We start from the raw sequence: 15,837 nt of genomic DNA on the forward strand, positions 1-15,837 counted from the left end.
TATTTTAATTATTATATAAATTATTTTTATTTTACTTTTTTAATTGTTTAACATTAACAAAAAGTAAACCAAATATTAAATGCTCAAATATGAATTAAAATATTAATTAATAATTTATAAAAACCTTAAAGTATATCAAATTTGTTAAAATTCATGGACAAGTACAAATACACACAATGCAGAATTCTGAATTCCAGCCCCCCTACTACTAGCCCTCTCCCCCCTATAAACCACATCCTGCCCATGAATTTGGCATCAATTCACAGTCAGGATGCATTCCCCCTGTACTTTGTGGCTATAAAATTCTGATATGGGCTGATTGATCATTCTCCCTAAAATTTATAATATACATATCATATAAAAATTCATAATTTTTTAATTATTAGAATAATTATTCATTTATTAATATTTTATTTATACAACTTTTCTAATATGAAAATATTTTTTTGAAATAAATGTAGATTAATGGATTTGATAAATTCAATTTAATGTTATATTCTTAAATATTTTATAAATAATATTTTTCTTTTTTATAAATAATAAATATGGTGTTAGTACTTATTAATATAAATTAAAATATTAATTAATAATTTTTAAAAATATATAAAAATTTTATTATGCATATCATTTGTAAATTTATAAATTTTAAGTATTAAATTACTCTATTATTAGTATTAAAATTTTTAAAAACAAATTTTAAGTATTAAATAAGTATTAAATTTTAAGTATTATTAGTATAAGGAGAAAGATCTAAAAATTTTATTATGCATATCATTTGTAAATTTATAAATTTTAAGTATTATTAGTATAAGGAGAAATATAAGTATTATTTTTATATATATTATATAAATATATGCATTATATATAATATTTATAATTAGCTATTTATAATATATATTATAAATATAAAAAAAATTGAAAAATCAAAGAACCAATCCGATAAAAAACTAAACTAATCAATTGGATAATCGATTGCTTTTGGTTTAGGATTTTCCAAAAAACCAAAAGACCAATTCGTTAAAAAAAAAAAAAAAAAAACACAACACAGTTCATTTAACCAAACCGTGAGCACACTTAAATGATTTTTTATGCTTTTTTACCAATGTGTTTGATAACTTTGAATGGCCCATTAGCTCTCTTGGCATAAGCTTAACATAACGTCCATGAAGAAAATGTTCCTTGAAAAGAAAAACCGACACTAAATCTCTTTCCTTGAATTCTACAAGCTTCTTATGACTGTTTGCTTGTTACTTATATTTCTCAATATGTCCTTGAATCTGCTCTTATTTGTTGATTAATTTTACACCTTACTTGGCATCTCCACTGAAGTGTAAGAGGTGGAGAAAAATTCAAGCAACAAATGGGATTGTACCCATGGGTGGCTTCAAAAGAACTACATCCTATGGTTAAATGGATAGTCTGTTCTAACAAAAAAATTAAAAAATAAAAAACAATCAAAATTATTGGACAGTTCAAACAGTTTAACCATCCAAATCAACAATTTACTGACCAAACCTACGTTTTTTGGCAAAATAACGATTTTGGGTAGAATGGAACCTGGTTTTTGCAGTCCGACCGTTCAGTCCAATTTTGAAAACCATGCGATCAACAACCACCACGGTTGAGTCTTTGTTTCTTGGAATGCATGGCAAACCAACTATGAAATCCATACTTACATCTCCCAAGGTGCATTTGCAAGAGAGTGGAGTATATAGCCTTGTCTTTTGGCCATGACTTTTCGCAATGTGACAAATTCTGCAACATTTCACGTACTGTACATGCATTCAAGGCTTGTTTATACTTTCTTACATAAGAGCAAGAGTCTTGTCTCTTCCAAAGTGTCCACCAAGATCACCACCATAAGTTATGATGATAATAGCCACTTGAATGAACAGAGAAGGATACAAAGACTTTGTATCCCATAGTCATCCAACACTCTTTTACAAGAATGGTCTTAACTTCATATTAAGATCTCCAAATTTGCTCCATTTAAGGTGTTGGAAAGCAGACTTCCAAAACTTTCAGCTTGACATGAAAAAGATAGCTCGAGTGTGATATACTTACAAAATTGACTATAAAATTGAAACAATTAAAAATCTATAACCGTACATTTTCCAAATGAGTTTTGAATTACAGTTCAAATTTGGCTATATATATATATATAGGACACTCCTGTGTCACTAATAACTAACAATCATGGTGGATTATAGATTATTAGTTACAAATAAATTCTACAGATGAAGTCATTTAGGCAAAATATTAGGAACTATTTTATTGTTGTCATAAGGCCCAAACCAACTAGCTAGGTTGGTAGGTGAATCATGTTCCACTATGCACTTGTGCATGCATGCCCAATTCAGCCATTTTCAAAACTACTAAGAATAAACAAACATTAAGAATCTTTTGTCAAGTCAATGATCAAAAACGAAGGGGGAAGGCATTTTCATATATCTATTACTGTACTCTTATTATATATATATATATATATATATATATATATATATATTTATATTTATTTATTTATATCATCAAGTTAATATTACTATTAAACCCTATATTATTACCCCAAAAAATAAAATAATATATCAATTACCATCTTTTCATTAATAAAATACTTTATGAAATTTTCATGAATTTAGTTTTGTTGCATGCATCCAGAATTTGATGTGGCTTCTTATTGCGGGAGTTCTGACCTTGCATCCCGGTGGCGGGCGGCTGAAGCCATCCACTTCCATTTCCACTATTGATGATTATGAAATTTTGCCTTTGAGATTTTCTTAAACTGTATATACTTTAAGCAAGGTGAATATAACACAATTTCTCTCTTATTTTATATCAAATCAAACACAACCCAAATGTTATTATATATTATTATAATTTAATGTATAAATTTAATAAAAAATAAGATAAAAATATTATGGATATCTCCACGTGCAAGCAGTACTAGTAGATGATAAATTTATGACCATGGCCTCCGATGTAATGAAGAACAAGGAAATAAAACATTCATTCCAGGTGGTCTCCAAGTACTCATAAGTAATTTAGAGCATTAATGGGCATCACATATTTTTACCCTATTCTTTTTTTTTTTTTACAAAAAAAAATGCCATCTCATACAATTAGTTATACATGCACCTCATTTATCATTGGATGTGATACTATCAGTAATAGACAATAGGCCCACCCCCTTTGTTAGGCAAAACAAAGGCAACGTCTTTCTCATTCCCCTTCACAACCTACCCGAAGTCCCAAACAACACTACTGCCTGCCTAAGCCTTCCCCCATGCCATCCCCTTACAAAAGTCACGAGACCCAATGTCCCTCACAGAGAGAGAGAGAGAGAGAGAGAGATGTCTCCAGACGGGCTGGCAGAGAAACTGATAGAGAACTTTCAAGCTCCCTTCCCCACCTTCACTCAGCTAGCCTCTATATTGCAGTTTCAAACTGAAGTCTTATAATTTCACAAGCTTTCGTTATCATCCATCTGAAGTTTTTCACCTCATATTTTCTGTCTTTCTCTGTCTTGGTATCATGTAAGCACCCACAACCTTCATGGATGCTCTAATCTTCTCCCCAGCTTCTCTTTTCCCATCCATTAACCGTCTCTTTGTTTATTTCTCTGTGACGTCTTCTATGGTTGCAGGAGACCTGAGAGGAACCCATTGGACCTCAATAATCTGCCTGAGGAGTACGGTCGAGACGGAAAACAGGTGTTTGAGGAAAGCTCCGCCATTGGTAAAGAAATTGCAGACACCACCACTCGATCGGGTGGGGAGGGGAGGGGAGGGGGTGTTGGGCATGGGTTAGGATTGTGTTTATTATCAAGATTATAAAGTTAGAAAATTGGAAATCCATATGGTATCTCTAAGTTTTTAGGGAAGAAAGTCCAACTGTCCTAGTGTTCAACTCAAATCATGGCTTCTCTAAGTGGTAGGAAGAACAGTGCAATTTTCTTCTCTCTCTCCGTCCCTCCTCCACTCCCCCCTCTCTTTTCTAGTAAAGATTTAATTAATTGGAATCTCGTAATGAGAATGATGGGATGAATCAACGACAAATAAGGGACTTTGGGTTTATTTCACTATGAGTGTTATTATTTGAGAAGATTTACAGATTATTGTTTTTGTTTCGAATTTTATTCATGATGTGGACAGGGAAGGTTTTGATAATTGATGAATGGTCTCTCAGTGTAGTTGCTTTATTTGAGTTTTATTGCTGCAGGTTGTAGGAGAAAGAAAAGTGGCGGAAAGGACGGAAAAGACGAGTATGGGAAGGTCTACGAGTGTAGGTTTTGCTCCCTCAAGTTCTGCAAGTCTCAAGCTCTTGGTGGACACATGAATCGCCATCGCCAAGGCAAGTTCATTTAATGCAACAATTAATAATCATAACAGGTATTAATAATATGAAAATTGCTTGCTAATATAACGAAAAATGTACAAAAGATTTTTCCCCATCCACAAAATGTCTCAAAAAGTCTATATACTACGTCTATATATGGAAGAAAACTAGCGCTTACTTCTTGAAAATTCTCATATCATCTCAGTATTACTTACTGATTTTGCCTTGGAGTAGTATTGTGATGATGGGCATTGCTATGCTAGTCTTTTCATCTTCTCTCTCTCCCCTGAGTAACACTTGTGTTTCTGTTGCTGTTGCTGAAATTCTTGTTTCTCTCTCTCTTTTGTAAGCAAAATTGTTATTGCTGCTGAAATTCTTGGTGGGTTTGGACCTGATTTGACTTGATTTGATTTGTGTGGGGTTCAGAGAGGGAGACAGAGACACTGAACCGGGCTCGTCAGCTGGTCTTCAGTAACGAAAACATAGCAGCGCAGGGGGTCCCTCATCTAGGGTATGTAATGGAACCACACAACGATCACTTCTCTTCCTCTATTTGTTTATTCATTTCTCTACACCTTTTCTCCTTCGGGTTGGCAGTTTCAAAGACTTTTTTTTTTAATTTTCTACTTTAATGAATTCTTGCTAGAAAAAAAAACTATTAAAAAATACAAATAAATAAGAGGATCCAGAAACAGATTTTGCAAAGTAGAAGGTATCTACTGTTTCTTGATTTTATCACATCGTCTACAGTGAATGGACAAAATGATGCTCAACCATGAAGGGCAACATGCATTCTTTCTTCTTACAACTTAATTAATTTGAACTGAGCCTTGGGCTTCTTCTCGTATTAGATATCTTCTCCATTTCCTACACCTTAAATATATATATATATAGGCATATGTTATCCTAGAATCTAATTTGCTTCTTTAATTATTACTAAATTAATATCAACAAATTAACAGGTTGAGAGATCTGAATCTGGGAGGCGGCCAACCCATCCCATCAGGAAGCTTTCACCAAAGTGGCAACCTGGGAGATCCATCTCTACCATACAGATCGGTTTACCCATCAAGAATATTTCCGGGTTCTTCATCAGCAATCATATCATCGCCACCACCTCCACCCCAACCACCTTACCTCTATGCCTCTACCTCTCGCGTTGTGTCTTTCCCATCTCATCAGTACCCTCCTCACCCGGTGAACGACTACTTTGTAGGCCACGTACTGGCAGGCAACTCCCACCGACACCCGAATCAGAACTACGTGGGCTCGGCGGAATCTAATTACACTTGCATCGGGGCTCCTCTGGGACATGGGTTCCCGCCTGAGGATGGAGCTGTCCGGGGGACGGACTTGTCAGCATCGGGTGGTGGTGGAGGGGGAGACGGGTCACTGCGGAATCAGGAGGATGGACTGAATTGGGGTCGTAACTATGCAGGGACACAGCAACGTTTGGATCCTTCTTCGATCAATCGGTTTCAAGATGGGTTTTAAGATTGAGTGAAAGTGGAAGTTCTAAGACCTGCCGTGACACGCCATTCTCAAAGATAAACCAAACAACTGACAAATGGGGTCATGCAAGAAAGAGGAACCCTTTTTCTTTTTCAATTGGGCAGCTTTTGAGCTCATTCATACTCTCAGCTAGTTTGGCTTTGAGCTGGGTGTCTGTTTGTATGTGTGTAAAAGGGAAACTAGAGGTGGGGGAGGAGGGGTGCAGGCGGACAAGAAGTTAGATATTAACTGAAAGTTTCCAAACCTTTTTGCATTTCGACTTCGTTTTGCATGGGAAAGACGATTTTTCTCTCTTTCTTTGTTTTTATTTTTGTATTTCCGTGTCCTTTTCTTTACCTATAATCTATTATTTGAAACATAGTGGGAAAGCCTACTCCCGAGTGGCCAAGTCCCACCTCTCTCTCCCCAATTTGGGCATCTTTTAGTTTCATGAAACACCTTGCCCAAATGGTGCTTGCTCAATTGGAGAAATGGCCTAGAGAATAATAGTTGGTTTTCCTCCCTTGATTTCAGTCCATTTCATTTTCTTTCTTGAGCAGAACTAATCAAAATCAAATGAACAAGGTCCATGAAAGCTCTTTGAGAGAGCCTCTTCAAAGAAGAAGATGACAACCCGTACAGAAAAAATAAATGCTTGGTAGAGTCATTTTGGTTGATTCGTTTTCTCTTTTTCTTCTATGGTTTATCTCCATTGACTAGATATCAATCTTCAGACAGGCAAGCATTTAAGTTAGTGATCAGTCTGTCTGAGGAGGGAGACTGGTTTGGGACCCAGGTCTTTTATTTCCTTCCCTTTTTCCTTAAAGAGTATTGAAATTTCTGGAAATACAAAAAAGAAAAGATAATAGACGTTTCCTTTTATTAGTAGCTTTGGATTAGAATCCCTACTTATCGAGATGGGCTATGTCTCCATTTAGAATCTGGGTAGCATTTTTGTTTTTTTTTTTTTAGGATTTTCCTATCATTTCTTATTCTCTCGTGGCAGTATTTCTTCAAACAGAAAGAGTCATTTGGCGCGGCTTTCTGTCAGCCTTTAACCCTACTATAACAACTAGACATGATTCTGACATGAACCTTCATCTGTAAATGTCTGATGTCTTTAGATTATAACGGCCATAATTTAATTTTCTGATTACGGAGTTGATTTCTTCACCCTGCCAAGTTATTCAACCCAAAGCATGGGAGTAAGCAACGGTGGCGACTCTAATTAATTAAGAGCCTTTGGTTACAGCTGAAGTTGTTTAATTGAACCACTTATTTCATTGAATTTTATTGGATAAAATAATGATTCAAATTATAGATCGAAGAATATTGAAAGGTATAGTCTATATATCCAACTCCAGCTTCAGCCATCAACGAGCCCACAACCTCTTTAAACACTTATTAACTAAAAGACAAAGCAATAAGCATTTCGGTTCCGCGGCCACTTCGGCAAATAGATGCAGGAGCACTAATTGGCTCGTTTCAGTCAAGCGGCCGGCTAACTTCATTACTTCACTACTCAATCTAGCTAGCTATTAAGCTTGAGGTTCATATGCCAAGGTTTATAAAGTTGGTTTTTATAGACATTTTTTAATACATATAGAGAGAAGATGATGTAGTAGGGGAGAAGGCTAATAAGTTTTATGCAAGTTGGAATCATTTCGAAACAATAAGAAGTAGAAATGATGCCATCAACCCATCTTAGTAAATATTTATCATCATAGGAATTTCATCTTAATTCATTTTTACTAAGTTAGCACCATCTCAGAGTTTTCATCTTAGTTTGTTTTAACCAAGATAGCATTATTTTGAATTTATACTCAATTAGGACTTTCCTTTTAAAGCACTTTAGTAGGATTCTATTTTAAAGTGTTTTATTATAATAGGATTTTATTTTTTTAAGGAGTTTTAGTAGGATTTTATTATGAAGTGTTTTTAAATTAGATTTAGGAGACATAAGGGTGTATGTCTATATAAAGAGTAGTTAGGGGAAGGTTAAGATAGTTTTCTTGCCATCAAATTTCCCTTAATTGTTTAGTGAAAAATTATTCTTCTTAAAATTTGGCTTCTACTCTTTTCTTTGAAGCTTTTTTCATGTGTTTCATTTCCGTACTGTGCCAGTCCATGACATAACAATATATTGCATAAAGAGTTTGAACCTAAATTAGATTAAATTGTACAATAGGGATAAGTTATCAACATTTAGTATTCATATAATTTCTTTGTGAACTATTGATCACAAAGAAAAATGAATATAACAAGGTAATTGTCAAACTAGGGGGTGTTTAGTTAGTGGTTATGTTTGTGTTTCTCAACCAATAAAACATGGTTTGGTAATGTAAGCATGACATGGCAATGAAAGTACATATGCACACTAATCATACCATCAATGCTCACATATCATGGTTCAAAAAAAAAAAAAAAAACAAAACAAAACAAACAAACAAACAAAATAACCATGAACAGAACATCCTCTTTTACATTATGTGGTTCCTAAAAAGAGATTAATATGATTTTGGAACCATGCACATACTACCTTTTTTAGAACCATGAACTGAACACCACCTGGGTAAATTGTCTAGGTTCAAATGTTGCATCTAGATCATGAAAAATGCAAGACACAATACAATTTGAATATATACAGATAGGTATGTATGTATGGAATCCAATACATTCATTCATTCATTCATTCTTGTTTGGATCACACAAGACCATTGCTTTCTTTAACAAGAGTTAACTTATTAGTCATGATTAATTTCTTTCAAAAAAAAAAAAAAAAAGAAAAATCCATTTGAAGCAGTATTCTCCAACTCAGACCAGCTAGCGGTTGGACCATCCAAACCAGGAACCAGCAGCTAGCCAAAACATTTTCTGGGTCTCCGTATTCTTAGAAATGTTGACTTAGTCAAACTTATCCCAGATACATGTTCAGTGTAATATAACCTTTAATAATTATTCTCTTAGCTTAATTTGGAACCAAATTGTCATAATGGATGGTGGAACCTTTCAACCTGTCATCCAGCTAAAACGGTTTATGTCCATTCCAAGTGTGACAACATTGATTTGAACCACTCCAATCCTGATAAATGAACTGTTTTATTTTTGTTGTTGTTTGGCAAAAGATGATAAAAATAACTAGGCAGGACATTAATTAATATAACAAAATCCAAATCCCGCCACACACCGTCTTACCATCATCGATGATGAATCTGTGTAACTCGTGAGTAATTATTAAGAATCAACTAGATGGAAAATAATCTTCACTACACTAGGTAATGACAGAGATGGACAAGGAATTCAACTACCTTATTTATCTCATGCCAGTAAAACAAGAAACGACTAAAACCCAAAAAAGGATTCCATAAAGTTATTAACCAAGGCATCAATTTCTGATAAAAGAAATTGATAGGACCACAAACTTACAATTTTGTCTTTAACGTATAAAACAGAAAGGGAGGAATCGCATACCGCCACCTAGCTATTTATGAATTTTGTGTTTCAAGGCAAGAAGTAATCCCTCTAGATCTGATCAATATCCTACATCTCACGATTGACAACAGGTATCGTCCCCATTGCACCAGTAAAACCCACAACACTTGTACCTTGATGATACCTAATAATACTTCCAAACCCACCTACCGTAGCAGATAGCGAACCATCAAAGTTATGGGATAATAATTCATTTGATTTTCTTACTTTTTACTTTACTATTTCTTTTTTTTTGTTATTTTTGCTTTGTAAAATTATTATATTATAGTTAACGGCATCCTCATTATCATTATTATTATTATTACCGTGTTAGTAAAAAATAAGTCAAAAAAAATAAAAAATCTTTTTTAGAGTGCATACGAATCAGAACTTCCATTATTGTTCAAAGAGTCCGATTAAAAATGTCATGTGATATATTTACTTTTTACAAGGTCTATTTTAACCAAAACATAATTTCGCATTTTACAAGGTATAGTTATCATTAAAGACTTTAGTAACACTAAGATTCAACAATGACTTACCGCTTTATCACTGCTTCAAGTTTTTTGCTTCAATAATGCACCATAGATTTTGCCTTGTTCAAATTTATGAAAATTTGATACATCAAATTGAAATTGCACCTTTCCACTCCACTTGCTTGTCAAAAAATAATCATGATCAAGATTAATGCAAACTTTGATTAATATAAGTGGACATTGTTTTCAAATTCATAGTGCACACAATCACAATTGAATGTTGGTCTTTTTGGTGAATCCAATAATACAAACATGATTCTCTGCTACCCAATATACGAAATAAATGATTCTATCAAGATAAGAGTTCAGAAATTTCATAATAATGATGAGAAAATAGAGAAGAGTTAAAGAAAAGCTTTAGACAACTCCCTCTTGAGAAAGACCTTAACATTTTATAATAACTGATTGATTCTGACTCCTGTATGTATTGTTCTCTATTGGCAGAAACACATCCTGAAATTCATCATCAATGATCACCAATATCTTTCAGAAATGTAATTCGTTGGCAGACAAATTATCTAAAGAGATTCAATTCGGTAATGAATCAAGTATATATTTACTTCAGAGGCAGATTTCTCATCCAAGTAAGTCTTGATTATTCTTTTATAAGGGCCAGGTTGCCTATTTAGTTTAATATCACAGAATCATTTATCTCTATATTTGAAAATTTTGCCTCGATTTAGTTCTTGTATCAGTTTTGTATGTATATAGCCATCCCAATATCGTTGGGACAAGGCTTGGATGATGATGATGATTGGTTTTGTATGTATGTTCACTCTATTTAAAAAGTAAAGCTTCTAATTCCACCTTATATATATAATTTTAAAAGAATATCGGCGGCAGTACAAAAACAAATCATGTTTAGAGAAGCTTTAAAGAAAATAGCAAAAGCCAAAATAAACAAGAATAATTATTTACTGCATAATTAAGAGAAAATCAACCAAAATTGTTATAGCTTTGCCCTACCTACTCTTCATATAGACTTACACTCTTATGGCTTTTACAAGAAAGTTTTCTAATCTATGATAACATTCCTTAACAAAATCCTATTACAACTCCTCAAAAAGAAAGTACTAATTGAACAAAAATTCGGAAATCACAATGTAACATTAATTTGGTAATTATGAACTAAGGTAGAAGTTCTATGTTGATACTAACTTGATAAATTCGAATTAAGATGGAAATTCTGTGATAATACTATTTCAATAAATATTTACTAAATTGGGTCAATGGGGTCATCTTTACTTATTACATGTCTTGTAGTGGTCCCAACTTACATAGAACTTATTAGCAATTTTGTAAATGTTTACTCGTTTGGTCTAAATCATATACTGCATCAAATATGGTGATTGGTTCAACCTTTACTTTGCACTGGACTAACTCCAAAAGATAAAAAAGTAAAATAAAATTATAAAAGATGAAAATGATAATAAACGAATAGGCATAAACAAGATTGTTGTGTGTGTGTCTAAAAAACTATGAGTAATTTTGATTATATTCACAATTCATGAGATAAAATATCATATCCTTTTCATTTCATTCATTTTGAACCAAGTCATATCTGTAGGTAAATCAAGCAAAGTAAGCAAGGTAATTAAGGATGTTTAACATATCAAGTTAACATTAATACATGGATGAGAAGCCTTCTTGAGTCAAGTAAAATGACTTACTTGAACTTTATTTTAAACAACTATTGTGCAAATTTCAAAGTGCATTAAGTAGTATTAAATACATTAAGCATATGTTGTTATTATTTTATGTTTTTATGCAACACAATTTTCAGTATGTACATATTTATATTTGTGTACATTAGTTTATGTTCAAGAAATCTTCCTTAATAACAATGTTCAAAGCATCAACACGTATCAGCCCGTATCGTGCTGATGGATTCTCGATATGCCCCTCCAGTTCAAAGGGTAGTCGGGACTTAAGCTGACCTCTTTATATTGGTTTTGAAAAATAAATAAATAAAACATAAAAAAAGTACCAAAACAAGTGTGTCAATACTTTAAAACTTGCTTAATACATATGGATTTCTTTCAATGAAACCAATCATATAAAACTTTCATTTCTTATAGGATACATCTTGAATGTTTTTTAAAATATTAATGTGAGTTGTTGGGACATGTATAGTTGGCATTATGGGACCAACTTGAAACTATGTATACTTTGCTTCTTTCCTTCTATGTCATTTCTTTATTGCTTTGTTGCCTAGTAGGAAAGAGAATATATGAATCACTACATTTTTCTCTTTTATTTGGCTCACCAAGCCACTAGGGCAGTCATTTCTAGCCTGGCTGACCTGGCTTGCAAACAGTAGGGGTGAAAGCCTGAATGCATGGAATTGGCTTATATTTTAGTCCCAAGTGTTGGATAAATAGGAATAGAGCGTAAGTTATACCTCTTATAATAGGTGTTAAGTATGTCTCGGGTTAGGTCTGGTCTAACTCATGGTCATACCTAATAAACACCATGTTTGCAAAATTGGTGAAATTTGGCAAAATTTTTTCAAAAAAATTAGGCAAATTTTTTAAACTATACCTATTGTTTAGTTAATTGACTAACTTTACCCTTATTATTTAACAATTGTCTTAAACCATTCATACTATTTCTGATAATTGACATCTCCATAAATCTTGATGAAAATGATAAAATGTCAAATTTACCCTTTCATTAAATCTTGTGGAGAATAACCCTTTGATCTCCTCCAATTTTCTCTCTTTGTTCAGAGTCCTCTCTGATCTCCCTCACTTTCTCTCTCTCTTCAGGCACAAGCTGATTTGAGAAAGTAACAAGAAATAGTTAAAATGAGAGTGACGGAGGCAGGTTCGAGCCTCTGTTCCCAGCCTTCACACGGATTTATTAGAAGATTAGATGGAATATTTGAATGTCATCCACATAGACGCAGGGGGAGTATGTTGAGGGAGTCACGGGGCCAGTACAAATGCAAATATGTACAGCATAAATACATACAAAATATAAGGTTTTGCACTCTTCCAAACTCAGCCTAAGCTCCAAGCCACTTCTCTCACCATATTGCAAAATCCACAGGGCCAGAATAAGCAACTTTCCTCTTTGGTCTCTGTTCAATTATCTCTGCTTATGAGAAATTCAATCGTCACCTCATTCCTAGACATTTACTGTTACAGTGTCAATGTACGACTGGAGGTTTGCTGCTGAAACTATTAACTTTAACCCATGAAAGACGATCCCCTTAGAGAGTGCAGGTTATGTGAAGGACTATGTGACGCCATGACGGGCAGGGATTACTTTGTCGATCTTGAAAGGGTCCCGAAGGAATTGGGCTCTCATTTGCGTTTTGATGGTTTCCTTTAGCCTGGAGGTTTTTAATGGGTGTGAGTTTGATAAATGGGTTTCATGCTCCGAGCCTCTATTTCTAACGTTTCAAGCTTGCTGATTTCCGATTTCCGATTTAATTATTTTTAGCAACAAAAAGAAAGAGATTTCTTTGACTTTGCACATGCTCTCTTACATGGCTTAGTTCTGAATTCTGAATTATGGTGATTGGTCATCCGCAATGAGAATTCTGCACGGTGGCGTGTGAAGGCTGAGAACGGGTGGAGAGGTGCAAGGTGTTTGGGAAGTAGCGTGTGAATGGCCGAGTTTGGTACACCATGTAAATTGCAGTGGGTGGTGCGCCGATGGGAGAATAAAATTGAAACAGGAGGCGGTTAATGCTTCGTAAAATAGGGGATTGACCCTTTTTTGATAAACCATCGTAAATTGCAGTAGGTGGTGCGCCAGTGGGAAAAGAAAATTGAAAGTGCGCGGCCGTTGATGCACTGTAAAATAGGGTTTTGACGAAAAGGAAGGGTGATTCTTACTCGATTACAGAAGAGGGACGGAGGGTAATATTGGGCTTTAAAAAAGTTATGTCAAATGTGTATGGAATTTGGCAGAACATTAACACATGCTAATGGCAAGGGTAGAGCTAGTCAATTGTCAGAAATAGTAAGGGTGATTTAAGATAATAGTTAAACAGTAAGAATAGAATTAGTCAATTAAGTATATAGTAGGGGTAGTTTAAGAAATTTGCCCTTTAAAATTATCATAATTTTTTTAATCTTTTCCTAGAAAATAAATGGACATTCTATGGTTGGATGATTTCATTGCATGCATAGAAACTACCAACAACTTAAGTTAGAAGAAGTGATAATGTTACTAGTTAAAGGGACTAAAAGCACTAGGCTAGACCAAAGAGGACATGAGATTTTTTTTTTTTTTTTTTTTGGTAATAAGAGAGGATATGAGTAGAAATAGTAAATTTAGGCACTAATAATTTAACAATGGATCGATATGGCTTTAAATAAAATAGATTGGAAAAACAAGATTCAAATAGCTGACTCCACGCATATAGTTGGGGTAAGGCATGGCTGATGATGATGATGATTACAATTCAAAAGAAAACAAGAAAAAGAGGCATATAACCACAACTCTTAATCAAAACATATAGTAATGAAAAGACAAAAGTCAAAATAGTAAGGGCCCGTTTGGCATGTCTTTTTGCACGATCTTTTGGTTGTTTACAAGTTGCGAAGACCAATTTTTGGTCTATTTTTGTTTGGCACGTGGAAGATCTAGCCGCCAAAAGACGGAACATCAAAAAGACGCGAGAAGCCTGTTTTAGGCTGATTGCGGGACGCTCCAAATGAAGCTTCTTGTGTTTTTTGCATTTTAATCTCGTGCGGAAATACGTGTGTTTGCCAAACGTGCTTCGGATTGCTCAAATCTTCATGAAAAAACTCAATGCGTCTTTTGCATGTCAAAGCTACCACAAGATCTTCCCAAAAAGACACGCCAAATGGGCCCTAAGTAAATGGTAAAAAGAAGATAACTAAAAGACAAAAAAGGGAGTTAGAGAAAAAGATACCTATTTAAGGTAGCGTTTGATAACACTTTTAAAACCTCTGAAGTCTAAAAATGTTGCTTTTTAGACGACAGAGGTGTTTGGAAGTGTATCTAAATTTTGGTCTAAAAATTATTTTCAAATCTTAAATAATAAGACATGGGCCAAGCGTTGAATGCATTCAGATGCGTTTCTCCCTCTCACAATTCATCTTCTCCACTTAACGCAGTGGCAAACTAGCGGTGGCAAGTGACTCCTTCAATAAACTAGCAGCGGTGGCCTTCCTCTATGGTCTTGCGACTTTCATCCGCTGTTTTTCATTTTCGATTGCCACTTCAACTCTCGACAATGGTGGCAAGTGACTCCTTCAACAAACTAGCAGCGGTGGCCTTCCTCTATGGTCCCGCGGCTTTCGTCCACTTTTTTCATTTTCAATTGCCGCTACAACTCTCGATAGTGGCGGCAAGTGACACCTCTAGCAAACTAGCGACAACAAGTGTCTAAGCAAGTGACTCCTTTGCTACAACTCTCATCGCTACAACTCCTCCACTGTCCACAGACGGTGGCTTCCATCCACTATTTTTCATCTTCTTCTTCCTTAAGACATTATTTTTCTAATTATTAAATATTTTTATTGCTTTATGGACTTTTACTATTTTCATTATTATTTTAACTTTTAATAACTTATTTTTAATTTATAAATTCATATGTATTTTCAATTTTTTCTATTTCAATAAATTATTTTTTATTTCTATAATTTATTTATATTTTTTATATTATTTTAAACTTATTAAATTATTTCTATGAAATAGTACAAGTTGAATTCAAAATTACCGAATAGTCTAATTTAGGGGTAAAATAGTAAAATTAGTGAATTCCATATGCTGAAGGTTTGATCCAGCACAAACAACCTTCTTTATTCAAAGCCTCTAAAAAGTAAAAAAAAAAAAAAAAAACAACCATCTCTTTTCAGATTTCAGGCACTTTTAATATCCTTTTAATTTTTCAGATTTCAAATTTCAAATTTATCAAACGCCACCTAAGTCTCTTAATCTTTTCTTATTTGATCAATACAATTGTTTGTTATGTTTTTTGAGCATAAAAAATTATTAACTAATTCCATATTTTCAGAAAATT

At 33.9% G+C, this 15,837-nt stretch overlaps 1 protein-coding gene across 1 annotated transcript; it reads left to right on the plus strand.

The window, feature by feature from the left end:
• Positions 1 to 3,258: 3,258 nt before the first annotated feature.
• On the plus strand, positions 3,259 to 6,205 carry LOC148863643 (zinc finger protein JAGGED-like). Its single transcript, XM_088979957.1, has 5 exons — positions 3,259 to 3,533; positions 3,644 to 3,735; positions 4,219 to 4,350; positions 4,762 to 4,846; positions 5,298 to 6,205. Coding segments are annotated over exons 1-5 (843 nt in total). The 5' UTR covers positions 3,259 to 3,531; the 3' UTR covers positions 5,830 to 6,205.
• Positions 6,206 to 15,837: the final 9,632 nt, after the last annotated feature.

Source organism: Nelumbo lutea, chromosome 3 (assembly GCF_056320005.1).
Source record: "Nelumbo lutea isolate HS-2025 chromosome 3, American lotus-T2T, whole genome shotgun sequence".
NCBI lineage: Eukaryota > Viridiplantae > Streptophyta > Magnoliopsida > Proteales > Nelumbonaceae > Nelumbo > Nelumbo lutea.